General features: G+C 42.9%; 1 protein-coding gene across 5 annotated transcripts in view; it reads right to left on the bottom strand.

The window, feature by feature from the left end:
- Positions 1–27,775, bottom strand: part of ITSN2 (intersectin 2) — a 122,726-nt gene continuing 94,951 nt past the window's right edge. For all 5 annotated transcript variants that reach the window (XM_044419237.1, XM_044419238.1, XM_044419239.1 and 2 more), the window contains 10 exons: positions 24,905–25,011; positions 23,767–23,950; positions 18,854–18,952; positions 17,967–18,134; positions 17,060–17,272; positions 14,017–14,138; positions 11,081–11,163; positions 10,549–10,632; positions 10,226–10,399; positions 1–1,227 (listed from right to left, as the gene is read on the bottom strand). In XM_044419237.1, the coding sequence (XP_044275172.1) occupies positions 1,085–1,227; positions 10,226–10,399; positions 10,549–10,632; positions 11,081–11,163; positions 14,017–14,138; positions 17,060–17,272; positions 17,967–18,134; positions 18,854–18,952; positions 23,767–23,950; positions 24,905–25,011 (1,377 nt within the window). In that variant the 3' untranslated portion in view covers positions 1–1,084. The remainder of the gene's footprint in view (positions 1,228–10,225; positions 10,400–10,548; positions 10,633–11,080; positions 11,164–14,016; positions 14,139–17,059; positions 17,273–17,966; positions 18,135–18,853; positions 18,953–23,766; positions 23,951–24,904; positions 25,012–27,775) is intronic.

Below are 27,775 nucleotides of genomic sequence, written 5' to 3'. Positions count from 1 at the left end.
TCACAAATTAATCTGTTTATTAAACACCAAAACCCCACAATTACCTTTTTTTCCCCCAACATGAGCATGGCTCACCTGAAGTGCTTTTGCAATTTACACATAAAAGAACAGTAGCTTTGCTAGAGAACTTCCACTGTAGCTTTGCACAGGAAGAGTTTCTGGTGGGTATGTTGGCTCTAGGAGGAAGCTGTGGCTTGCTGTATCTTTAAATTCCATAAAATCCTACAAGCAGTTTTAATTCCTGTATCTCATTACAGTACAATAAAATATTCAGAAAATTAATATGGCTTCATATGGATTTCTAGTCAAATTATATTCATAAGCTTTAATTGGTATACAGACCTAAGTGTGACTACCCTGAAAGTCTCTGCCCTAGAGTCTTTGCCTATAAAGCCTTAAAAATGCACATTCTGTAAAGTTCTGCAAGAAAACCCATATATTTTCATATATAACAACAATGTGAAAAGTATCCACATTATGCATTATGTATTTTATTCCTTTTTATAACCAGAGAATGGTTATAAAATGATTAAAAATGTGAAATTCTTTTCATTTCCTCATCAATCCCGAGATGCATAAAGAACTCTCTTTTTTTACAGTGTTCAGATGCTATATACAGTGTTTACTGAAGTACTAAGACTTCAGCATATATTCCTACAATTAATATCCTGAGATTAGAGTCAAACAGATTAATTTCATTTCTAGCCTGGAAAACAATCTAGCTCTGAACTAAATCCTCCCTCCCTCTATGTATATGTATGTATCAATGTAAATAGTAAACTTATTAAAATGCCAGATTCCTAGTTAATACTTTTAAGTTATCCAAACATGGAAACATTGGTATTTGCATTTAAAAATGTCCATATCAAAAGGCACAGTCCTACAGTATTCTTATATACAGAACATTGCATAGATTGCCATTAGCATGTATACAGTGAAGTAAAAGTGTACAAGTGACCAGGTGAAGTGATTTTACAACAGAAACTGTACTCGTGCACTTAATTTGCAGATTAATCATTTTGTAAACATGTAGTCCTTACTGTAACAAAACAGCCTTTTATTTTTTTTTTCACTCGAGTGCTTTCTAGTCAAATAATTGCAGGTCAAAGCGCACCCAAACTTCACCTGTTGGCACCTCATGCAGCAGTAAACGTTTAGTTGTAGGTCCCTTCGTTTCTTGCTCAGTTCTGATTTTGGCTACTGGAACTTCAGTGTGACCCAAAAAATCTGTTTCACAGAAAAGAAAACCTTGAATTAAATTACAAATGTGAAGTGAAGCAAACAGAATGTGATTTAAATGCAGTAAAGAAAATGAAACATTGTATGGCATGTCAAGATGCTTGTTCTGCACCTCTGTGCAACCTGCATCAGGGAGCAAGTTTTGGACTGGCATGCTCTCTCCTGCCCAACTTTCACACCTATAAAAGGCAAGGGGGATAATAAGACAACACACCCAAACTTGGAATCCTGTAGAACAGGTGGTACCTCTTGTAATACATAGTTTCAGTTGAGTAGTACAATCTGAACAGCACTTTTAATCTAACATCAACAAGCTGACATATAAGCACTGTATCATCTGTTAGGATGTCACTCGATTCATATTTGAATCAAAGGGAGTTACATATATTTGGAAAGGAAATGTCTCAGAATTGGTGATCTTCAGGACTTCTGGAGGACATTCCGATGTGCCCAGTCTTTGGGATAATCCATCCCCTTAGCTCAGTAGGTAGGGGCAACTTTTGTCAAAGGCTGTTTCACCAGCTTAAATTACAATGGTCAGAGGCAACTGACAAACGTCTAAGAAATAAAAAGTTTGGAGAAGAATTGGTAGGGAAGTGCTCATCTCCAAGTGTTCCTGTCTACCAGTCACGCCCCCCCCCGCCCCATGTTGTGAGGCAAAACAGAAGCCCCACAGAAAATCCATGCCACCTGGAGTGCAGAGTTGGAGGTCTGCTTTCTAGTCATTAAGCATAAAGTCATGATAAAAAAGCTCCTTTTCTCCTAGGATCTTTATAGGTCATTTTGATTGTCTAGTACTCAAGATGTATTAAAACAGTGCTACTCCTTGGCAGGCAGCCAGGTTGTCCCATCCTTACGGTCCCAGTATGCCCTGCAGGACCTGCCTTTCGCCAGTCCTTCAAGTGCCAAACATGAGCTGATGCTCATGGGGCTGCTTGGCAAATCATTTTTCAAATGATACAAAGCAACCCCACAACAGTTGTGAATCCAGAAGGGGGCTGTTTCCCTAGACACTCCCAGGTAAACAGGATACAATTCCATTGCCACCTGAGCAGGGTCGTAGCTGATCCCATTTTATCCATGGATGATTCTTGAAATGATAACAATCCTGTTCAAGTTGAAAACAGAAGGTGCCTTGTATGGTCAGTCTATGCCAATTCATTTCCTTCTGATGTGGTGGCTTTGCAAGGAAAAGGAGTACTACCTTATGATGTAGGAGTACTAGACCTTACTTGGACAATAAATTGTGAGTTGGCATGGAGTACCTCTTCATGGACTGCACACCATGGCAGGGGGTACTAATACCACAACTCCAACACTGTATTGACTAGTGTAACTGATTAGAAACAGTTTGGGGGGCGTGTGAGCACTCAGTCTGAATCCCAGGAGGAGAATCTGGCTGAGTACTTTGTCTGGACAGCCTAGCTCAAGGATGCAACTTGTCTCTTAAGCAAGTTGGTGTTCAGTTTTTTGGAGAGGGACTCTGTTCCCTAAAGAATTTGCCATCACCATCGCTCTCCACTATTGTTACAGAAAGAGTCTTCAGTGATGGTTTGTGCATGTGCAACTTGTTAGCATCATTCTTGCCCCTCATCTTTAGTTCTGGGAAAAGCTACATGTGCAAGGGATTAATGACAGCTGGGAACAAAAGGCTACCCACCCTTATTGTAATTGAAATGTATGCTCCACATGTCCATTACCCAAACTGATTTAAGAGGAATACCCTTCTGCAGTATGACAAGTATGGGGGGAAGAAAAGCTTTACAACTCTCTGCAGTTTAAAAACTTCCAACACCCCCTGCGTAATAGGCAACATTGCAAATATTTATCCAATATAGATTGCTATGCTCTCCTAAGTGTAGGATTTTCATCAACAAGCAAATGGAATATTAAGATACATTCCTATATTAAGTCTGAATCAATCAGAAGCATTTGTACTGGGTTTTCTGTGAATTTTAACTGACCTGGGAACCTGCTATGGAAAAGAAAAACTTTCCAGACAGACTCATGAAAGGTCAGCAGGCGCTTCAGATAAGCAAGTTTGTAAAAAAAAAAAAAGAATTCTTTCTTCCTGGTGTTAACATGTTTTTGTTTATGAAGCAAAAAAGCATAAAATACGTGTTCCTACAGGATGCAACACCTGTTCTTTGTGGTCTCTGCCCCACACATATGGACTCTGCAGCTGTGCAGGGCCTGCTGTTGGGAAGATTTCTAAGCTAGACAGTCTGGCAGAAAACCATCCCACCTCCTGGTACGCCCAAGAGGGGTTCCTGCCATTTTCCTCAGTTCTCTTCTGACTGACATTGTGGGTGCTTTGGGACTGTTCTCTTTCAGTGTTTGCCTTTCCAACTCGTTTCTCTTGCGTGTCTACTCCTTCTTTACAATTTCTACTACTTTAACCTAATCCTTCCCTTTCATGGATCACTGCCTTGTTGTGGCAAAGGGGCTTGCGTAGCTCAGTGAAGCTATGAGCTAAGCCGTGCAGGGCCACCCAAGACGGACAGGTCATAGCAGAGAGCTCTGACAAAATGTGATCCACTGGAGAAAGAAATGGCAACCCACTCCAGTATCTTTGCCATGAAAACCCGATGGACAGTACCAAAAGGCAAAAAGATACGACGACGCAAGATGAGCCCCTCAGGTCGAAAGGTGTCCAATGTGCTACTGGGGAAGAGCAGAAGGCTAGTAAGAAGGGGATGACAGAGAATGAGGTGGCTGGATAGAGTCACTGAAGCAGTCAGCGTGAGCTTAGGTGGACTCTGGGGGATAGTGGAGGACAGGAAGGCCTGGGGGAATGTTGTCCATAGGTTTGCAATGGGTCGGACACGACTTCACGACTAGCAGCAAAGTTTTCCCACTCTCCATCACTGTCACATTCTTCGATGGCCTTACCATTGTGACCTCCTCAATCCCAGAAGACCACGTTTGACTCCGAATCGGCTCAGCATGAGGATCCACTGAGCTGGCCAGATGAGGGCATTACTATGCCAGAACCAGGATCCCCCTCTGAAGAACTGAGACACTGGATACTTCTCAGAGCAGATCCTCTGAATGGTGACTTTGCTTGGGCTAGAGGCACAACAACATGCTGAGAAGGCTGTGGATCCGGTCTTTGATAGCACCTGGACGGAGGATGCTGTGCTGCTGTCTGTACCATTTCTCCTCTCCTTCCTCAGCTCCATGAAAGAGACGGGGGGGGGGGGGTCACTGGCACAGCTAAAGTTGACATCCAGGTGTCTGGAGGGGATGTACTGTGTCCAGGAAGAGGAGATCCTGTTCTTGTTGCAACACCCTTGTCCAAACTTGGTCATAGTTGAGTCGTCCCAGGGCTGCTCACAGAGGAAGCATTTGATGCCAGTGGACAAAGAAAAGCACCAGCTGGAGTCAACGGCATGACTGATTTATGCCTCAGTAGCACTGGGCCTTTGTATATCGAACTGTGAGGCAACTGTGGCCTGCTACCAGGTGCTCCGCTGGGAAAAGATGGGCTCTCTCACATAGTACCTCCCAAAGGAATATTGGCCAGGGTCTTCCAGTCAGAAACTCTGCCTCTCCAGGCAACAAAGAAATACAGCTCCTCACCACATTGACTGTGGCTCAAGGGCCCTCGTTGGCATAGTGTCAATCCAGTGGCAGTTATGGCTGCAGGTAGTGGGGCTATCCCAAGACGTCCACTCCCACATAGAGGATTTGCCTTTTGATGGGGAGAGTCTCTGTAATACTTGAACAGATGAGAGACTTGATGCAATTCAAAAGGCAAGGATGAGAGTGTGGAGAACAGAATTCGCTTCGCTACAGCAACAACAGGCATGTAAGTGGGCTGGGGCTCCTTTCACTTACCGGTCCAGGGGCCAGTCTCCTAGACCTGCCCGCCAGCCCAGCCGAGACAGAAGGATGCCACCTGCCGCTTCCATCAGCAAAAGAGGAGCCTGGACACTGACAAGAGGTAGTATTGACTCTTGCAGCTGACCAGTCTCCCCATGCAGATGTGCTCTGAGAGACATCTCTCCAGATGTTTCTGCCTGGGAAGCCGTAACCTCAGGTCAGGGTGGTCCAACTTTTTGTACCTCAAGAACCAAATGAGGGTTTCAACATGGAATCTGGGGGCCAAACAATGAATTACCTTTTCATAGTATAAGTGTTCACAATATATTTAATATACACAATATATTTAATTAACTATTAAATAAGGAAGAATTTTAAGATGATTTTAGGACTAACTGATTGAAAACGCTCTGTGGGTGTGTGATCTCTGCAGAGATCACAGGCAGCTCCTTCTCCAACCACAGCTCAAGCACAATGACTGCTCCTCTGAGGTGGCCTATTCCCTGTTTCTCCTGCTCAGAAACCCACCCATGTGACTCCCTAGCCCCTCCTTCCTTCTTGGAATTGGTGTGCTGAGCCTCTTGTATTGGAGCCGATGAATTCTGAGGCTCAAGAAGAGAAGGTCAGGATGGTGGCCTTGGGAAAACTTGCTGCAATCATGCCTGCACCACTGCAGCTGGGGTGGGGGAGTGTCCAAGTGGGAAGAGGGCCACAGAACAAGGCCCTGAGGTCTGCATGTGGCCCATGGGCCACATGTTTTACCACTCTGAGATAGAGTGGATCCAGGATTGAATTTGAGACACTACTATCTCTTGGTTCCATGCACATCACCATCTCCCTGCTTGTGGCATAGGTAGCCATGTTGTTATCAAAAGGGATTATCTAACCCATGCATCCATCTGATCTTTGGCATGGGTTCTACTCTTGGTATGTTACTGTGCTGAAGGATGGTAGCTTCTGCCCAATCCTGGATCTTATAGACATAAACTAATTCAGTCCTAGGAAGAAGTTCTGAATGGTCTCACTGCAGAACATTTTGCCATGGGGACTGGTTTGCCTCAATAAACTTGAAATGCCTGTTTCCACATCACGATCCACCAGGTGTACTGGCATTTCCTTTGATCCCAAACAGGCTTGGAAACATTTTAGTTCTCAGTACTTCTTTTTTTAATAATAAGTTTTATTTAAAATTATAATTCTAAAAAAAACAAACTAAAAACAACATCAATCATCAAAAACATTGGGCCCACTGGGTCAGCCCCCACATCTTTTCCTTCTGTTTATGATAACTTAAAAACATTTAAATCTATACGAAGTCCCGTTTTAGTTCTCAGTGCTTCTGTTCAGCCTATGTACTGCTCCTTGAGTCTTCACCAAGTGCATGGCAGTCATTTGTGCCCACCTCTGACTACAGGGAGTTCAAATTTTCCCTTTGATGGCTCCCTGTTGGTCATTCCATCCAGGGATGATCTCCACAACTCAGTCCGCACCAACAGCAACCTCCTTGACACCCTTGGCCTCTGCTTTAGCTACAAAAATGTTCTCTCTCCCAGTCACTCCTCTATATTGGGCTGTGGATCAGCTCAGCGAGAGTGAGAGCCTGCCTCCTGGCGATGAGTGGAGGCCCGGATTGCTCTGATTTCAAAACTTCTGACCAGCTGTACAGCACCTCCTCAGGCTCATGGCAGCAACAGCGGTGGGTGTCCCATTTGCCAGACTTCGGATGTAGCTGCTTCAACTATGGTTCACACATGCTTACCAACTTCAATACAACTCAGTCTGGAAATATCCCCTCATCCTGCACTTGGTGTGATCGAGCCTAGCATGGTAGACACATCAACCCAAACTAGCAGAGCAAGTCGGCTTCATGGTGTTGGAAGCAGACATCCCGCCAATGACTGATGCCTCCCTACACAGATAGGGGGCCCACTGTAGCACCAGTGAGATTCACAGTTGGCTTGGGAAGGCACATCAACTTCCTTGAGCTCCTGGCAGTGCAAAAAGCCTTGATTGCCTTCCAGCCCTATCTTTGGAATCGACACATCCAAGTTGCCATAGACAGCATCACCATGGTGTTTTACTTAAGCAGGGAGGCACCTGGCCACCACACTGGTGTGCCTCATGGTACACAATTGGGACTGGTGCATCAAGAGGGACACCACCTGAGGGACACTCTGAGCAGACAGATTGAAGGGGTCCACAAATGGAAGATAGCCCCACAGTCCTCATGGATCTCTTCCGGACCTGGGACACACTATCCTTCAACCTCTTTGGTACCATGAGTAAAATGGCCTGTAACAGGTTCTGCTCCAGACCAGGGATCGACCAGGGCTTGATAAGGAGATGTGTTCTTTTTCCAATGGAATGGGACACTGTTTTACCTTTTCCTGCCATTCTCTCTCATTACCAGGGTAATTGTGAAGGTTTGCAGAGACAGGGCCTTCTGCACACTGATCACCCCATGGTGGCCCTGGCAGGCATAGTTCATGAGCCTCCTTTGTCTGGTCAACAAGACTTTTCTCTGACTCCTATTGAGACTGGATATCCTCTCCTGGGACCCAGTGAAGATACTCCATCCTGAAGTTGCCACCCTATGCCTTAGGTCATGATGGATCAACTAGTAGACAAGGACTGACCTTCCATCCGGATATACAGGCAGTTCTGGACAAAGCAGTATAACTGTCCATACATGGCAAAATGGAGCATCTTCACCACACTTGCCTGACAGAAAGGATTTTACCCCCACCTTCTGTCAATCCATAAAATCCTTGACTGTCTCCATATATAATACACCAAGGGACTTAAACTCTCCTCTATCAGAGTACGTCTGGCAGCAGTCTTGTCCTTCCATCTACTGATCAAAGGCCTGTTGGTCTTCTCTCATTCATGGTTGCACTACTTCCTCAAGCATCTCCAGAACTTCATCCCACAACTCTGGTCTTTTGTCCCCAGGTGGAGCCTTTCGGTGGTTCTTCAGGCACTTACAAAACTGCCCTTGAACCACTGGCCTCTTCAGACTTCTGTCCTGGAAAGGGCCCTTCCTAGTTACCATCACATTGGCAAGATGAGGTGGTGAACTATGTGCTCCCTGCATCAACCAGCCGTTCCTGATTTTTCACAAGGATGAGGCAGTCCTGTGCCTGGGCCCAAACTTTCTCCCCGAGGTGGTATCACTGTTCCACCTTAATCAGGACATTGTTTTACCAGCCTTCTTCCCAATGCCAGCAAATTTGATGAAATCCACCCGGTACACCCTGGATGTACATAGGGCACTTCCTTGTATTGGTTCCATACTGAGTCCTTCCCCCAGTCCCAGAGAGTGTTATAGTAAGTGTTCCAAAGGTGAGCCTGTCAGTTCATATTGACCCACACATTGGGTGCTTAGGATCATCCTCCTCGCCTATCAGCTTGTGGGGCTACAACTCTTTGAGCTGCCCAAAACACAAGGCAATGGCAACCTCTATGGTGCTACATGTGGGCATCTCTCTAGAGGACCTCTGCAAGATGGCAACACAGTCCACTTCCTCCACCTTCGTCTGGCATTACCAACCCAACATCTGCACCGTGCAAGACTGCTCCTTTGGCAGGGCAGTTCACAGTTTTCCGCTGACAACACCTTCCCACCTCTAATGTGAGGTAAGCTTGATAATCACCCTTATGTGTGATGCGCCAAGACCAAGAAGAAGAAAGGCAGGTTGCTTACCTGTAGCTGTTCTCTGAATGGTCACCTGTGCTTTCACACAACCTGCTCACCAGCCCCACTTGATGTTGTCCCCTTACTTGCCAGGGACACACAAGGGCCAGACTGGGGCAGAACCACACTCCTCCCTTGGTCTTGGTACCGATGGCAGTCTCAATGGAACTAAGGGAATGGGTGGGAGCTTCTCCCACATGAAACTAGAACAGCAAAGGGAGGGGCTTTCTCCCTAAGCTAACACTTTTCTCTAGAATCTTCCTGCAACAGTTCTACGCAGGTGCAAAGCCCGTATGTGTGAATGCATGGAAGACCATCAAAGAAAGACTGTTACAGGTAAGCAATCTGACTTTCCCAAGAGGCAGTGGCACCAGTCCTCATCATCATCATCATCACAACACATTTATACCTCACACTTCTTCCTGTTGCAAGGAATCCAAAGTGTCTTAGAAGATTCCCCTCCTCTCTATTTTATTCTCACAGCAACAACCCTGTGAGTTAAGTTGGGCTGCGAGCCTGTGCCTGGCCCAGTGTCACCCAGGGAGCTCCAGGGCTGCGTGTGGATCAGAACACGGATCTCTTAAGTCCCTGTCCCGCACTCTTAGCCACTGCACCACACTGGCTCATTGACTGCTCTATTTGCTTCAACTCAAATTTTACTAAGTAATCTTAGTAAAGCATGAAAGGCAATGTTCCAAAGCTGGGTATTGTATTTTTCCTGCAGCACTGGCTACCTTTTATGTCCAATGTTGTTATATCATGAAATGTAAAAAACTGCTCAGAATTTTGAGGTAAATGACGAAAAGAGTCATTTATCTGAAGACGTTCTGTGTTAATTATAAGAATGTTGTAAACTTTCAATTTTCTTGGTTGCACTTTGTTCCTGAGATATGGCATAGGATATGTTCGCTGGATCCAAAGAGCAACCAATGAAATCCTTAGGACAAACTACAACTCTGTTACAGACAGCAAGCCAGATAGAATTAGCAATACTAGTAAGCAGCCCAGAGAGTTTGCTTAAAAGACACAAGCAGTGGTCTGAGTGCTGATGGAAGACTGCCAGTAAACCTACTATATGCCTATGGTTGGGTATATTTTGAGGCAGTGTTTGCAACAAAGAAACAATACCTCATGCTTCTATTCAGTCTTGGCTTTGCTACCCAGAGGAGCTTTTTAAGGTTGTTCAGAACTTACTCAACCCAAGGCAAAGCAGTAATATTTTTTGGGGAAACAATGGTCACTCTTTTGCACTATGCGCCATGAATCTTAAGTTGCTGCAACCAGCCTCTGCCACTATGCAGGGCAGACACATCCATATGATGGGAGTCAAGAATAAGAGCCAAACAGATGGACTTGGGCAGTCAGAATTAGTTTTGCACTATAATCCTGAATGCAACCCTGAATTCCTGATCATCGTCACAGGACAAAGACTGGAAACAATAATCACAGTCAAAATAATGCACATACCATCAGGTGAAAACTGGTCCCTGTCAAACATGGTGATACACAGCACATCTTGATAAAGATCCTTGATGAAGAATTGACAATTAAAATTCCATTTTGGATTCAAAGTGTCTGGCAGTGTCCTTGTAGTATAGCTTTGAGATCCCATGCTGATTTCACAATATGGGTTGCTCTTACCTGAACACAAAACAAAAAAGTGTATTTATGGCATGTTTAGCAGTGTATTTTCTCTCCAAAATCTTTGCTTGAAAAGCGCTATTGGTGTTATACGCTATACATTAACTAGTTCAAATTAACATATATGGCCAACATAAGAAGATTATTACCGTTAGGTTTACATGCTTTTAGTTCTGTTGCTTCAATGACATGTACCATCAAACGTCCTATTCCAGAATATTTCTGTGATCGAGCTGAAAGAGAAAAGCCTTTTAGAGCCAATATACAACTTAGATAGGAAAACAGAACTAACAGAGCAACATATAGGGGAAACTACAAACCATCTACATTGCTATTTGCACATGAGCTGAAGCAGTCACCACTGCAGCCCTGGTTGGGTAAAACAAATGACCTAGGAGACATACATTGCCTCTTTTCTGACCCACCAGCATTCCCTTGTTATGCCACTGGAATTCTTTACTGAACATTTACCAGAGAAATGCAACTCAAAAAGAACCTACCACACTCTTGGAGGGTACAGTATTCAAAGCAAAAGGAATATTGCATTAAAACCGCTGAAAGTGTGCTGTGGGAATCAGAAGAGGTACTCAGGAAAGGAGTGTTCCTAGTGAGCCAATGATGGATCATTCTAATCCCACTCAAACCTGTTCTTTAAAGGTTCAACCACTCAGTGTTCAGCACCTTGGTAAGCCCTTTCATGTTTCTTCTTTTCAGTTTCAATATACAGCTCTGAAGCTCCTTTAATTTTCTGGACCCAGGCAGTTCTGCATAAGTGAAAATTTTCATGTAAAAATAGAACAAACTAATCAAAGAAACAACCTACAAACGTGCATGAATTTATGTAGGTAATTGTCCACGAATTTCACATCCTAGTTTCAATCCCAATCAAAGGCTTTGAGGGCTTATAAATCAGGTGTTGTGTCCCTGTCACCAGGAATGCTGGCCCCATCAGCAGTTTCTTTTCTCTTGCTTAAAATACTTTAACACTTAAAGTGGGGATTCTTTAAACATAGGTTACACAAAAAATACCAGCACTTCAGTAAGTCCCACTCAACAAAAATCAGAGCAAGTGAGGTAATGGGTGAGCCTGAGGCCTGTGAAGCATTCCTCAAGTGTTTGGTCTGCTTCAGTCTCTCTCTTGGGAAAAGCAAGAGGGGAACAAGCCTGCCTCGTGGGTGAGCACTTGGCTTAAGGAATGCTCTTCATTCTGGTGGCTCAGTTGTCTTCATCCCTTTTCCCATTCCCAGTCAGTAAAGTTGAGACTAGAGCCAGGAGTAAAAAGATGAGGTGCTCAGAACTATAGAATACAAATCAGCATAAAATTTGCATATGGCAATTTACATTTATCTGTGCTAATTTAAACATAGTTAAAATTTAAGTTGCACAGAAGATAAGACCAGCCAATTAATTTTATATCCAAATCACCCCAAATAAAACAAATTCCTCAATCAATTTGCACCCTATCTCAGGTTGACCTGGAATTATTAGTGATTCAAAAATAAAACAAATGAACAAAAAGCCTTCTGCTTCAATTAACTTGCAGTGTTTTTAAACAGGTCTGGAAAAAATCCCCCCAAAAAGTGGGGGGGGGGTACTTGACAGGCCTTTTTTATGAGGCTTTCATGTATATCAAAACAGATTTTCAAAAAAATTAACTAATATAAAAGCAAGTTAAGAGCAAATCAGGAATCACCATCAGTTTCCCATTCCCCACACATTTTCTGCTCTAAAATTAAATCAATTCCCCTCCAATTAATTGCTTTATTCATCAATCATTATGTTCATGAATTAAATTAAATGTAACATTAAGTGATACCTGATTCCATTTGGAAGGTATATACCAAATGTTGGGGGTCAATGGGAGGAGAGAGGCAGAAAAGGTAGATGAAAGTGGGCAAGAAAGGAAGGAGAGCAGAGGAAGGAAGAGTGGTGAATGCTGTATATTGTAGGGACTTGTTTCTTCCTTTCACCCCAACACACACACACACGGAAGATACCACAGAAAACTGAGGAGGAGCCATCCTTTTTGCTGGCAAACATCCCCTCACAACTGCACTTCATTGCTCACTTTTTGGCAGCTTCCAAATGAGAAACAAAGCCACAAAGTAACCAATTTGAAGCCTTGTTTTGCCAATGACCACGATGGAGCCTCCTGTAAATTGACAGGCGCACCAGTCAGGGAGCTAATGAGTTAAGGCCACATATTTGCGATAGTCAGAGTTGTACAACTTTGAACTACCAACCCAAATCTCGGGTGCAAAAAAGGTGGTGGGGGGAAGGTGGTGAACTAGTGATAGCCACTCTCCACCGTGCCGCTTGGGTAGTTATGAGACGAGAATACCACTGTCAATTTGAAAATCCTGAAAAACAGTTGTCAAAAAGGTGGTGCGGGAATGACAAGCCAGTGTGATCTACAAAAGGGGTTGTGGTTGGCACAGAAACTGAGCCAGTCACATTCTCTCTAAGGTGCCACTTGGTGGAGCAGCTGTCATTGGCAGGGGCCCAGCTGAACCCTGCAATGTAGCAAGGGAATTTACGCTGCTCTTGCCAAGCTGCTCCTGGCTGTTGAGGGCTGCTGCTTTATTTCTCACTGCAGATGAGAGTTTGAGGAAAGAATTGATAACATTTGCTGCTTCTCTGTACCTACAGACAGACTGGCTGCCCAGGTTCAGAGAATACAAGAGCCCATTGAGAGCACAACAAATCTTATGCAAGTCATGGCTTGTCACAAAAAAGCCACCCTGTGAGAAGAAATGTGAATGTGGGCAACATGCAAACTCACTGTGGCAAGTTACATATGGTGGCTTACTCTGTTTATATACCCAGTCGTTTCCTTGGAAATTAGCATTAGTTTGTCCTAAAGGAGTGCAATTTATTTTTAAAGTAAAAAGAATAAAATGAGCATCTGACTGTAACTATGTACATGTCCAGAAGGCCATCCTCTGACCATATTTTTTAGGAAGGTGGGTGCAGCAAGCAACATCAGTCCTGTGGAGCCAGTGCTAATGACAATCATACTGACTGCTGCCTTGGACATCAGCCTCAAGGCCAGCAGCTCCACAGATCTTGCACCCCAGTGGTCATTCAGAGGTATGGCAAAGCGATTCCAGACACTGGCCCAGCAATGCTCTTGGATGGAAGGCAGACAGCTTCCGATTCAAAATATTCCCACCACTTGGAAGCAGCACTCCCCTAGCCCTTGGAAGCTGTGGCTAGTCTGTTAGAAATTGTAATATTGTTTTCCCCATTATTTTTAACAGAAAATTAATAATCACAACAGTTTTCTTGATGAACCTCAGATCAATCCAAATGATATAATTAGTATGCCCAGGCCCCCTGAGGGCTATCAAACCCCTCCCACTTCTGTCTCAGTTATTAATGGAATGCTGTTCACTGAGAATGCACGGCTCTGATGTCCAAAGAGAGACCCTCCCCTTAACATAAACGGCACTGAGGCAGAGCAGGAACCGCAGAGGGCCCCTCCCACAGCCGGCTTCTGTGTGACTGATCTCCAATGCAACCCTGTGTGTGAACCCTCATCCCTCTAACAGCTGTTTCTCCATACAGCAACCCCAAACCAAAAAGTATTGTTGAAGACAAACATTCCCTCGACTTACCTCTCATTGATGTTATCAGTTTTTAATGTGTATACTCTATCAATATGGGAAATGTGGAAAACTGGTTCATCACTAGAAGGGTCTGTTGGCAATTTCACTAGGACTTCATTCAGAAAAATAGGCTGGAAAACACACAGAGAGCTTCCGTTATAGAAACAGAACAACTTTAGTAAGCTGAAACAAATTAATCATTCATGCCTTCAGGTCTGAGGTGGACAACAATAGGGCAATGGCGCAAGATGACTCTCCTACACTAGGATGTGTGGATAGCCTATATGGAAGAATAGAGGCTACAATTTTACCCTTGAGCTCTGACCTATACCCTAAATCAACATAAACTGAGATGTACTGAAGTCTAAACTCTAGACTGAGGTTCATCAAGAACACTCTAAAACTATGCTTGTGACTATTTCCACCTGGGGAGTCAGGGGGAGGGATCAAGATGACACCTTGAGCAGATAAACTGGCACATTACTCCCACCTATATTTTTGCTTTAAGATAAATGTTCTACCTTATTGTCATGATACAGCAGGGCTGCATTCAGTAGATCTTAATGTGAGAACTTTTGTAGTCTATTTATCCTGTTTATCAAGAATCTCTGCTTGCTGGGAAGTTTGGCCTTCAGATTTCACAGCTGGGAAGTCAGGTGGGGCTGGCTGAATATATTGTGGAATTACAATAGACGCCTCTTATTTAGGAGACCTGGCTCGAAGGTCTAGGAGTCTTTTTTTTTGTTTGTTTGCTTACTTTTCTTTGATTCCTGGCTTACCAGGGATTTATATATCAGCCTCTAGTAACGGGGAGGTTGTAAAAGAGCCCATGATGTTGAGGAGGCATCTCCCTTTGTAGCTTGTAAACAGACCAAGTGTTTTTTTTTTTCCTTTGAGTGCTTCCCGTGTGTGCACAGCAGCAGCTCACTCGGAGATCAGTAAGAAAAATGAGGGGCATCCTATACATGGGGGCATCTTATAGTCAGAAAAATAGGGTAACTGTTTTACTCCCCTCATAAATCTCAATGATAACATTAATTGGGCATCTGAGAGGGAAGTCAATTTATCTCAGCTATGGCAAGCCAGAAGAGACCTAGAATCTAACAATCACAGCATAGTTGACAATCCAATAGATTACCTCACACAACTAACTGCTAAAATGGTGAAATGTAATTTTGAAAGAATAAAACAAATAGAAATTAAACTTAACCACTTTATCCACAAGTCTTTCTCACCTACTGAAACTAATACAGTCCATAATGGGCCTCTTTCCACCTCAGAAAGTGAGCTTTAAAAAGAACAAGACACGGCAGCTGCAAGCAGGGGAGGGACACTTCCAGTTAAAGCTACAGACCTGCAAAGTGTACTTAAGTGTTTGCAAATTTAAAGCTCTTTTGATGCTTTGGAACTAAATGCGACAGGTTATTCACCATCTCCCTTGTACAGAAGGCCTAGTCAACAAACAATTTAATTTCTTTGGAGTGTCTTAACAGTCTAAAGCAGGCACACAGAGTTTTGCTTACATATGCAGTCCCAGGATTCCTAGTTTACCATTACTCTGGAAAGAACTCCCGTATTCCAAGGGGATTTTTCTAGCTAGGGTCTTTGATGATTTATCTATATATCCTCTGTTGCCACATTGGCAACAAGAGGACACTTTGATGGAGCTGGACAACTTTATTAAAGAATGCCCAGCAGATGTGGTCCAGCATAATTTGGAACCTTGACTTGACTGTACTGTGAACCCCAATTTACCACCAGAACTCCTTTCCTTTGAGAACTCAGCTGGAGAGAACCTATTTAACTCTCTCAGTCCTTTCTTCCACAGAACAACTTTCAATTACTGCTAGATTAGGTACGATAAGAGACAAGCTCCTGAGTTCAAAGAAGGATCTCCTAATTCAAGGGCCAAAGCCATTGATCTGACTATGATATTGGAGAGTGCCACACTTCTGACCCCCTTACTCCATCGGTGGCAGATTTAAGGCATCCAGTAGTTACCTCCTTTATTTCCAGACAAGAGAAATCAGAAAGGAACCTTTCAGCTGTAAGCCAAGTAGACAATGCTGACGAACAGAGTGATCTGGAAGAGGTCTCCTTAAAGAATGGCTGCGTTTTCCTGGACACTGATGGTGATTTAAACAAGATAATGACTGCTGACTGACGAGAGTCCCTTTTTGGAACCTGGGGAGCTGGAGCAATAAGCTTTATGACTCTGATTTTTTAATAAGAGTCATAAGTTATATATTAATTAAATATAATATTATTAAAAATAATGTTCTTGCATGGTTTTGATATACTTTTCTACAAGAAACTTGGCTTATGAAATCTGATTTTCTGGATATCCAGAGGTTTATGACTTACTCTGTTTCCTCAGTTAAAATACATTCAGAGGGATGAGGTAGGGGAGGTCTGGCCACATTGGTATCTGTTGACTTAAATATAGATATCTAGGCTAGACAGAACAATTGTCCTAATAATTTCCAGACCTTACTCCTTTAAGGTGACCACTTTAGAAGCCTCCTATGTGTCAATGTGTATATTCCACCCAGGGCCTTGTTCCCCCAGGAATCTGGGGTATGTAAATTGGCACATTGGACTCGCTAATTTCTTGTTTCTCAAAGGCACATGTTAGCTTATGTGCCAACTTTAATGCGAGAACAGGACTGGGTTAACTAGAAGAAGAAAATGGCTGGAATGCCCAAATTACTAGGCATAACCATTTTTTAGAATGTTCTTCAAAGGACCCAGTAAGTTTGGACTGTTGGACTGTTTCTACCCTTTAAGAAGGAAGAGCTAGAGGTCATCTAACTAATGCTCAGATTCAGATATTTATAAAGTCAGTGCCACATATTTTATCAGTCCCTATACAGAGGCTTTGGTCCATAGTGAGAGTCAGTCATCATTAAATTCAACATTACTGTTATTAAAAGACTACAGCTGCACAGATAAAAGAAAAGTAACAAATTAAATAGATTTTCAATAATAGAAGATATCCCATTCCCTCTGTTCTGTGAAAGCAAACCAATGAAAAGTTCTTTAATTCACTCACCACTTTGTACATTTTGAACTGAGAATTTGATTTTGGGCTGAACAGTTTATCTGATCCGGTAGAGACAAACTGCTTGACCATGTAGGTGAGGAGCAGAAAATCATTGAAGAGAAAGCCATATAGTTCTTTATTGCTTTTTGTTTTGTAGAGCTTGCCACTGTGTAAAAGCTTCCGTGGTCCCAAGCAGTTGGTCAGGGAGTTGAAAATCGGTTGCTAAATGAGAAAGAAAACCAATGCGGAAGTACACAGACTCCAAATCAACCAAAGCCTGACATGATAGTTCAACCAGTGCAAATCAACAGAGAACAACCTGAGTCAAATCTGCAATGCCCATCTCTACTGGAATTAGTTTTGTGAATGTGCTCCCAAAGCACGTGACGCTAGTTCACTTAGATCCCTCATGGCTTGAAAACAAGCTGTAGCAATGTCTGAGTGGATCACATGGCAAGTCACTCACCTCCACCCCAGCTTTTGACACAGCCAGATGCGCTGGAGCCACTGAAAAGCATTTGCCATTTGTTTAAGGTTGTAACTGCCTTTGAAGGCTTTGCAGTGAAAGGATGGGCTACCCTACTTGCTTATAAAGGCAAACTTTTCCCTGGACATTTGCTAAAATATCACTCTGGAAGAAGTGAAAGGCATTTGCTTACACTGGAATTTTGTGGTGGTAGGGGCTTTAAAAACTGACAAAAATGCTTCTATGCTTCATTTTGTAAGCCCTCCACAAAAAACTATCAATTCCTGACTCTCCCCATACTTTTTAATGCACTGTGCTTGTGATCCTATTAATTGGAAGAAGTTTTATGTGTGGTTTAATCAAACATCAGCCCTTGGCATCTCTACAATAATACATTTCAACCATACACCTTTCTTTCATTCCTCACCACAGAACCCAAGGTGCAGTTACCTCAACAAGTCCTTCACATTGGACATGAGACTGTATCCATTCAAGTCTGTCTGAGTTTTCCTTTTCACGTACCCCCTCATTAACTTGGGAGCACAGTTCTTCAGCACATTCAAGGGCCAGCTTCAGATTATTGTGATCTGGGTGACTTTCAGGGGTGTTTTCCAGAATCTGGTTGAAGGAAAAAAAAATTTTTAAAGTACAATACTACTTCAAGAAATATCCATAAATATACAAATTCTTTCAGTATTTTAATTGCAGGGTTACTCTTTTTTGCCTTCACAGAAGAGAGTCAATCCAGCTAATTTCTGATTTCATTTGGTGCTTCACAAAGCCAGTAATTGGAACAATGGCAAAACTGCACATTAAACTGTATGTTGAACTAACATGGGCTCTATTAACAATACGGGAAGCACAACAAGTGATATCCAAGGACTTAATCATGTTCATGCTGATGGCAGCCCATATAGACACAGCTAAAAGCTGGAAGACTACAGAACTACTGACAGTGAACTCTGGATGTGTGGCTGCTGTGGCAAATATTCATGGCCAAAAAATTGAAGTACCAACTAAAGCTACCAGAAGGCAACCTCAGTCACCATTTTTATGCATTATGGCATGATTTGATTTTACATACTAATCAGGGACATATGCAGAAGCATTCTCATGGAAAGAGGCCACATAGAATCCTTTATTATGATAATCTATATTGAAAACCTCCAAGCAACCAATTGATTCCACCTATACTTTGGTTTGTATAATAAAGGGAAAATGTAGTAAATGCCCTGTCAAGAACTAGATTTAACCTGGATTTATATTTTTCCCATTTTCTTCTCTCTGCTTTGGAAAAAATTCAAGAGGAGAAAAAAAGCAAAAAACTTGATACTCACACTTTTTATGAGAAGAGGATAGCGAGTAATTCTCTGCATAGGTTTCAACAGGAAGCTGGAGAGAGGCATCCCCTTACAGCGGGGGTCTGAAGCCAACTTCTGCAAGTTGAAGCATAATTTTCAATGGAGAACTGCATTGATACTTCTGACATGGAGCTATTTTAATGCACTCTTTCAAACAGAGCCAGTCATTGGTATTGCTGTCATAGGATTGTGGATTATTATTTATTTATAATAGAATGCTTATATATTTTAGACTGCTTAACACTTCCCATTTTAATAATCCTGAAGCGGTTTACACTGAATTAGAGAACAATATGGCATTATAAAAGCACAATGTTTACACTGTGCACTTCCGAGAGCTGCCACTGAAAGGGAGTTGCCCAATTGCTACCACCTGCTGTGTGGGTGGGGAGAGTCATTCTGATTCCTGACTCCTGGCTGAGCAGGTCAGGGGAAGCTGACCCAGCTCGTCTGGGGTCTCTGGGATACAAGCAGCCAACATCCCAGAGAGTGAGCAATCAGCGTGAGCAAACGGAGAGCTAGCAGGGGTTTGGTAGGGGAGGTCCCTCACGTTTTTCTTTTTCCCTTTAGTTCCCCCCACTTTGTTTTCTTCCGTTTAACACACTCCCATTTACTGGCAGGACTGTGTAACTGTTAACCTTCATGGAAGACAGGAGAAAGCACTGGTTGTTAAAACAGGCCCGACAAAGTAGAATCAAAAAGGTAGCAGAAAGAATGGATTGAGACGTCTCCCCAGTGGTGGTGACCTGCAATGCTTGTGCAATGTTTGTTTTCTTGCCTGGGGTCTACATGGCCTACATGTGTAACAAGTAAAAGCTTGTAGCCCTGTTGGAAGAAAAGGTGAGGGTGGTAGAGCAGTGAGTGTCCACCCTCAAGGGAATAAAAGCAGAGGAAGAGTTTTTAAAGTGATGGAACTGCAACAGCTAACAGTAGAGGAGCTAGAAGTGCAAAAGTGAGCTGAGGCAAAAGAGGAGAATCCTGCGGGAAGGGAAAATGAGGAGGAAACTCCCCAGAAAAGGGTGACAAGTGCAAAAGAATGAGTGGACACTCTGTTCCAATGGAAGGAGAAGAACTACGGAAAGGTGTTCAGTTACTCGAGGATGAGAGTGCAGGGCAGCCTGCAGTGGAAGAACTACAAGGGATCCTGTGCAGCACTGAGCAAGAGGCTGAAGATCAACCAAGCGGTGGCACTGATACCAAGGCATGCGAGAGCAAGAAAGGGTGAGTGTTAATTGTGGGAGATTCCCTGTTGTGTGGGATGCAAACACATGTTTGACAGGAAGACCTGTGGACTCATCAGGTAAGCTCTCCCCCGGGAGGACAGATCAACATTATAACTGAAAGACCACCAAGGCTCATAAAGCCCACTGACACACATCTCTTCCTTCTTGTATATGCAGGAGCAAATTATACCCTGGGGAAAAGTGACCAAGTGAAATCTTGATTTTATAGGAAGCAAAAGTGTTAAAAAATGTAGCCAAACATGTATCCTGTAACATGTATATTTCAAGAAAGCCAATTTTAACAAACTCAGAACAATTATAAGTCAAGTCCCATGGCAAATGGCTCTAATCTAGAGTCTAATGAGAAAAGGAGTCCAAGATGGACAGGAATGTTTTTTAAAAGGACATTCTAAAGTCACAATTACAAACAATTCCAATAAGGAAAAGGGATAAAAAAACAGCAGGAGAAGCCCATGTGGCTTCACAAAAAACTTGTGTATTGGAAACATGTGGAAGATTATTGCATGGTGAGGAGTTAGGTTTGACACGTCTCATTTCCCCTCATAGTGCCCTTATCAAGTATGTTGAGGCTTCAGTTATACAACGGAATGTGTTTTGTTTTTCATATCTTGTTCTACATTCCCCTTGCCAGAAGGGAGTGCTGTGTCTCAGGTGTAGAGCATTCGGGAGGATCCTAGATTAGCTATCTGGAGTTGTTTACCCCAGTGTTGGCTCAGGGGCCAGGGGCCTGGCATGCGTAGAATGGAGGTTTGTGAGCCAGATGCACTCAATTACTCCATTATAAAGCCAGGGGATTGAGAGCTTGAGTTTGGGAGTGTTTACACAGATCAGGTACTGGATGCTGTGTGATTGATGGCCTGGGGTCTCTCGCTGCCCAACCAGGGCTCCTGGCAGCTGAAGGAGAGAAGATACTCTTGCAAGGTATAAATGCTGTTTTGTTTGCCCGCAGATGCTATTATTTCTTAAATAAAGCATTGCTTTTCCTTCACCTACTGGAGTGTTCATTGCCTCCAAATCCAAAAGAACCCCGGCCTTTGGCAGAACAGCTTGATCTGAAAGAAGGACATGTATAAGAGGTGGAAGGAAGCCCAGGCTACAAAGGAAGAATACAAGCAGGTTCCATGGAATTGCAGGGGATGCATCAGGAAGGCTAAAACTAGAAATGAACTGAGGCTAGTAAGAGATGCTAAAAGCAGCAAAAAAGCCTTCTTCAGATATGTCCAAGTGAAAATACAGAGGAAAGAAATGGGGGTTCAGCTACTCAAAGTGGATGACAAAATGATAACAGATTTCAAAGAAAAGGCAGAAATGCTCAATTCTTACTTTGGCTCAGTTTTCTGCCAGAAGATGATCTATGACCTTCCCAGTGAAGGGAAAGTACACTGAAGGTACAGGATGGCAGCTCAAAATTGATAGGTGAATAGCCAAGGATCCTCTAATTGGGTTAATCTCCAGGGCCCGATGAACTCCATGCTAGAATCATCAAGGATTTGGAGGAAGGCCTCTCAGAACCACTGTCTATCATCTTTGAGAATTCATGGAGGACAGGGGAAGTTCCAGATAACTGGACAAGGGCAAATGTTGTCCCTTTCTACAAGAAGCAGGCAGGCAGGCAGACCTAGAAACTACAGACAAGCCAGTCTGACATCAATCCCTGAGAACATTCTGGTTCTGCTTATAAAGCCAGTCAATCTGCACATTCCTTGAAAACAATGCAGTGATTACAGCTAATACCCTGGAAGCGAGAAAGAAGATCTGAGGTGATCTTGATAGGCTGTAGTGCTGGGATGAAATTCAATAGGGACAAATGCCAAATACTGCACATATGAAAAAGAAACCAAAAGCATTGTTACAAGATTGGGAATACTTCACTAATCAATACTTTAAGTGAGAAGGATCTTGGGATTGTTGTAGATCATAAGCTGAATATGAGTCAACAGTGTGATGTGGCTGCAGAAAGGGAAAACGGTGTTTTAAGCTGCTACAGAAACATAGAAACAGAGCGAGTAAGAAGGGACCTCCCGGGCCATCTAGTCTAACCCTCGGCTCCAGCTGGCTCTGCTCACGATATACCCACCATGTGCATGCCCAGTCTGTGTTTGAACACCCTCACCGATGGGGCCTCAACGACCTCCCGTGGAAGCCCATTCCACACCCTCGGGGTCCTGGCTGTCAGGAAGTTCTTCCTGGCATCTAAATGGAACCTTGGTTCCCTGAGCTTTGCTCCCTTGGAGCACGTCCTGCCTTCCTCTGCAGGGGAGAACAGCTCTCTACCCATCTCCGTGTGACATCCCCTCACATACCTTTAATGAAGGTATCACTTTTAAATTCTGTGACGTATTAGTTCCCCCTTTCTCAGCACTGCTTGGACCTCAGTACTGTGTTCAGTTCTGGACACCACAGTTTAAGATGCAGGCAAATTGGAAAGGGTTCAGAGGAGGGTGGCAAGGGTGATCCAGGAACTGTGGCTTTGCCCTTTGAGGAGATATTTAAAGAATAGGGGGTTGGACCTGATGGCCTTCTTGGCCCCTTCCAATTCTACTATTCTATGTTTGGCCTAGACAAACATAGCTTTCCTCCCAAGGAGAAATATGACAGCACTTTCCAAGGACTTGAAAGGATGTCACACAGAGGAAGAACAGGATCTCTTCTTGCTCATCCCAGAGTGCAGAACATGGAATAATGGGCTCAAGTTAGAGGAAGTCAAATTCCTGCTAGATATCAGGAGAAATTTCCTGACTGTTAGAATAGCTTAGCTATGGCCTCAGGAGAAGACAAGCTTGTGTTTCATGGAACCGAAGCAAGTCCATTAGTTCCCTGAGTGGAGATAAGTAAAAGCTCAATTATAATTAGAACACATATAAGAGGAACACATACTGTATACTATTCACAAGACGCCAGTAGGAGTCACTAATAAGCAACTCAAATAGTCCAGGCAGGCAAATAAGGGGGAAACCTTATCTCCAACGTGCAAAGTTTTGGTATTTCAAGAATTGCCAGGGGATGTATTTGGCAATTTTTCATATAGATGTACAAGTTTCATGATTCTCAGCCCAAAGTAATTCCTCAACAGATGAGCGTGGCAGCAGAAGTCATGCATAATGGTTACCTGGATGTCAGAAGCTGAAAGTGTAAAGGCTACATACAACATATAATTTAGCTGAATTTTATATGATTATAAAATAATCATAAGCTTTTAAGATTGTAAGGCTGTGGGCAGGGCATGTGCTGTTTTTCAATATACTGCACCCATGAATTCTAGTCAGAATAGTTTAGCTGATTAACCTGATGTTCTGTATCATATATTTTATCATGCTTTGACTACCGGGCTACATGTACAGAAATGAAATTAGTCAATTTGAAACATGCAGCTGATTCGTAACTGTCCAAGGAACAAGCAGGTTTGTTTGTGAGATAGAGAAATGGGTTGAGACCCAAGTTAGCATGCATTTTAGCAGCACTTTATATAAAAAGTAACGTACTGTTGTAAATGTCTTTAAGTGCATCTTTACTTCAAGGTGAGGATGCCCCTGTCCCCAGATATGTTGCTAGAGAGCTTTTGTTATATTTGCACTGGCCCATGAACCAAAAGGAAACATGGCTGAATTAAGAAGTGACTAATAAAGCAGTTACTGAATAGCATACTTTCAAAAATTCTTTGAATTCTGGTTCTTCATCTATCTTTTGCTGCAGCAGTGCAGCTCCATTAAGCTGGCAGCTGCAGAACTGGATGTAGGCTTGCATGTGGGACAGCTCAGCAGCCAAGATGTCTCCGATCATCTTCACAGGCATCTTTTCACCCCCGGTCTTCTTACGCATGCGAAGGGCTCTGGCACAAAATAAAATCATAAAATCATAGGAAGCAGTTTGGCTGAAGTGCCCTCACAGGAGCAAACAAGGAAAGGGCGAGCAAGCTTTTGTCAGACAGGACTTCCTTTGGCAGGAACAAATGGGGGACAAATGGCAAACAGCATGGGAGGAACACTGTCCCCAGGAGCTCACTGAGAACCTGCAGATTACATCCACTGCTGCAGCTTTGGGGTCAAGCCCAAATGACTGCTTGGTGGGCTTTTCCAGTTGCTTCCAAAGGAAAGCTGGCCAGTCCTTTGGACACGGAGAGACGTGCTGTCATCAGATCTCTGTTCAATCAGAGTACCCAGCAACCCAGTCCCGTGATATAAACTGGCCTTTCAAATACAGTACTTAGTTCATTAGATTCCTGCCTCCCTTTCCATGTATCTTTTCAAGCCATTGTTTATAATAGGATTTGCCTTTGATTTCACATTTCTTCAGTCAGCTTTCTCTGTCCTCTTTGACTGATGTTATATATGGGCTGTATTTGTGCATCCGATCTCACAACTGGTTAGAATGGCTTGAGGGGGAGCCCAGGTCAATGCCTGCTGGTCTTCCACAGCATCTGGCCCTCTTTTTGCCCATGAGCCTGAGGGAAGGTCTGGACAGCAGTCCCCCCACACACTTCCACACTTTTTCTGATATTTGTTTAATATCCCACATTTTTCTGAAGGGTGATAAGTTTTTTTTTTAAGAGCTAATTTTGGGTAGTTGGAGAAGCAGCTATGCATTTTACAGTGTACTTCTACACATCTAAACAGAAAACTAAATCTAAATGCTCTCAGTTGGTCCTACTCCAAGGTAATGTAGACATAGGATTGTAGCTTTAATCTTTATTTTTTATTTGTTTGGTAGTTTAATTCTATCATGAAGCTTCTGGGATTCTGAGAGCTAACAACACAAATATTAATGAAACAGTGTCAGCACTTACTTTAGTAATCTTGCATTAGACATGATGAGTTCTTTCCAGTTAACAAAGATTAATCCCATTTCTGCTTCTGTGAGACAGCCAGCTTCAGCCATTTGTTTGTGGAAAATCTACAGACAGAAAGATAGAGAAGTTTAGATGAAGTGGCAGGCTTTTAAGAAGCTTCATTTCTCTCTCAAACTATAAATTATTTAATAGATTTGTCCATAGCATTACTGTAGTCTAGGAGTGTATAGCTGTCAGATATTTCTTCCATTATTAGAATCACCAGAGGCAAAGAGGAAAGTGTTCCCTTTATCATTTATTACCTGCTTGGAAGAGAAAATATTAACCTGTGTTGCTTTTCTTACTCCATAACACCATGGAGTAGCAAGTTAAAGTTAAATCTTATGCTGCTAAAGTGGCCTTTTGCCATCAGACAAAAGGCCAGGTTACTAAGTGCAGCTGGTGTTCTTCAAATAATCTGTATATCTGAGGAGAGCCAAGTGCAAAAGCCTCCTGGAAATTTTACTTACCTTTCAGGTAGGGGAGGAAGTGGGATGAGCACTGTTTTTTAGTAAGCTGTCTAGATTTGCCATAGCTTTCCTCCCAAAGAGCAAGCGTCTTTTAATTTCTTGGCTGCAGTCACCATCTGTCACTACTTCCATTTCTTCCCCTTCTATTTGCCAGGATCACAGACTGAATGCTGTGATCTTAGTTTTCTTAATGTTGAGTTTCAAGCCAACTTTTGCGCTCTCCTCTTTCACCCACATCAAGAGGCTCTTTAGGTACTCTTCACTTTCTGCCATTAGAGTGGCATGGTCTGCATATCTGCAGTTGTTGATAGTTCTCCTGGCAGTCTTGTGATTGATCTAGCTCAGCCTTTTGCATGATGTACTCAGCATATAAGTTAAATAAGCAGGATGATAATATATAGCCTTGCCGTACTCCTTTCCTAATTTTGAACCAGTTGGTTGTTCCATGTCCAGTTCGAACTGTTGCTTCTTGACGTGCATAAAGGTTACTCAGGAGACAAGTAAGATGGTCTGGTACTCCTATCTCTCTAAGAACTTGCAACAATTTCTTGTGATCCACACAGTTAAAGGCTTTAGCGTAGTCAATAGAGCTGAAGGAGATGTTTTTCTGGAACTCCCTAGCTTTCTCCATGATCCAACGTATGTTGGCAATTAGATCTCTAGTTCCTCTGCCTCTTCGAAACTCAGCTTGTACTTCTAATAGTTCTCGGTCCACAGACTGCTGGAGCCTAGCTTGTAGGATTTTGAGCATCACTTTGCTAGCATGTGAAATGAGTGCAATGGTAAGGTAGTTTGAACATTCTTTGGCATTGCCCTTCTTTGGGATTCGGATATAAACTAACAATTTCGAATCCTGTGGCCACTGCTGAGTTTTCCAAATTTGCTAGCATATTGAGTGTAGCACTTTAACTGCATCATCTTTTAGGATCTGAGTAGCTCCGCTGGAATACCATTACCTCTGCTAGCTTTGTTGTTGCTAAGTTTTCATAAGGCCCATTTCACTTCACACTCCAGGATGTCTGGCTCGGAGTCAGTGACCACACTACCATAGTTATCAGGGACATCAAGATATTTCTTGTATAGTTCTTCTGTGTAATCTTTCCACTGCTTGTCCCTGCCATTTTTGTGCTTTATCATGCCCATCTTAGCTTGAAAAGTTCCCTTGATATCTCCAGTTTTCTTGAAGAGATCTCTATTCTTTCCCATTCCATTGTTTTCCTCTATTCCTTTGCACTGGTCATTTAAGAAAGCATTTTAATCTCTTCTAGCTATTCTCTGGAATTTTGCATTCATTTGGGTATATTTTTTTTTCTCCCTTGCTTTTCGCTTCCCTTCTTTCCTCTGCTATTTGCAAAGCCTCCTCAGACAGTCACTTTGTTTTCTTGCATTTCTTTTTCTTTGGGATGGTTTGTTTGCTAATTCCTGTACAGTGTTACGAACCTCCTTCCATAGTTCTTCAGGCACTGTGTCTACAATTATACATACAGAAGACTGATGTGCTCATTTACCCAAAGGAGGGTGCTGTAACTGCATAAAACTGGATGAAAGGAGAAGTTGTTGACTGCATCGTTAATCTGCACAATTTGTCCAGAAGAACACCTCTTGGCAATGTGGATGATGCAGTCATATCAATCAAGGAATGAGTCTGTATTCTTAAGAGCATCATCTGGTGCACTGCATGGCTGGAATATTCTCCTATTTATGAGCTTTTTGTCCCGCTAAAGGACTGCAGACAACTGAAGCCATAAAAAGGACTACAGTTACAGGTCAGCAAACTGTCATTACCATTAATTCTTCAAAACAGGCCAGCCTTCATTAATTCTGCAAAATGTAGCATTATTACCAAGTTTCCACAATACAGTACCTAGCTTTTATCCAAAGAAGGACTACAATCCCCTGAAGCCTTAAGGAGCATAACGTCTGTGGAAGCTGAGGAAGATAATGGTATTGCCTTGCAAATCCCCGAAGCAGGAACAGTGACAACCAGACCCATAGCAGCAGTCAACCCTGATGTTGATCCCCTGGTGGGAAGAGCAGTGGGATGGCTACTGCTGAAGATAGCACAGTAAATGATAAAGAGATGGGCAAGAAATGAGATCATTCTGTTTGGCAGTGATGGAGGAAGCTTGGACATGAATGCTGAAAGCAATAACAAAGGCTGTGATGGTGAGATGGTGACCTTCAATATCAATGAGCGCACAACAAATAGTAACAACAGTGAAATGTATAGCCCCAAAGTGTATCCCTTGGGGTGGTTAACCTTTCTTGGAAAAATGGTCTCAATGCTCAAATGAAGAGTGGGAACAGAATTGATCCATTTGGGACATACTGCACTCGTGACGTTACTGTCCAGCAGCAA

The sequence above is a fragment of the Varanus komodoensis genome, unplaced genomic scaffold (genome assembly GCF_004798865.1).
Source record: "Varanus komodoensis strain SLA01 unplaced genomic scaffold, ASM479886v1 scaffold100, whole genome shotgun sequence".
Classification (NCBI taxonomy): domain Eukaryota; kingdom Metazoa; phylum Chordata; class Lepidosauria; order Squamata; family Varanidae; genus Varanus; species Varanus komodoensis.
This window is presented reverse-complemented; position numbering and strand designations above follow the sequence as displayed.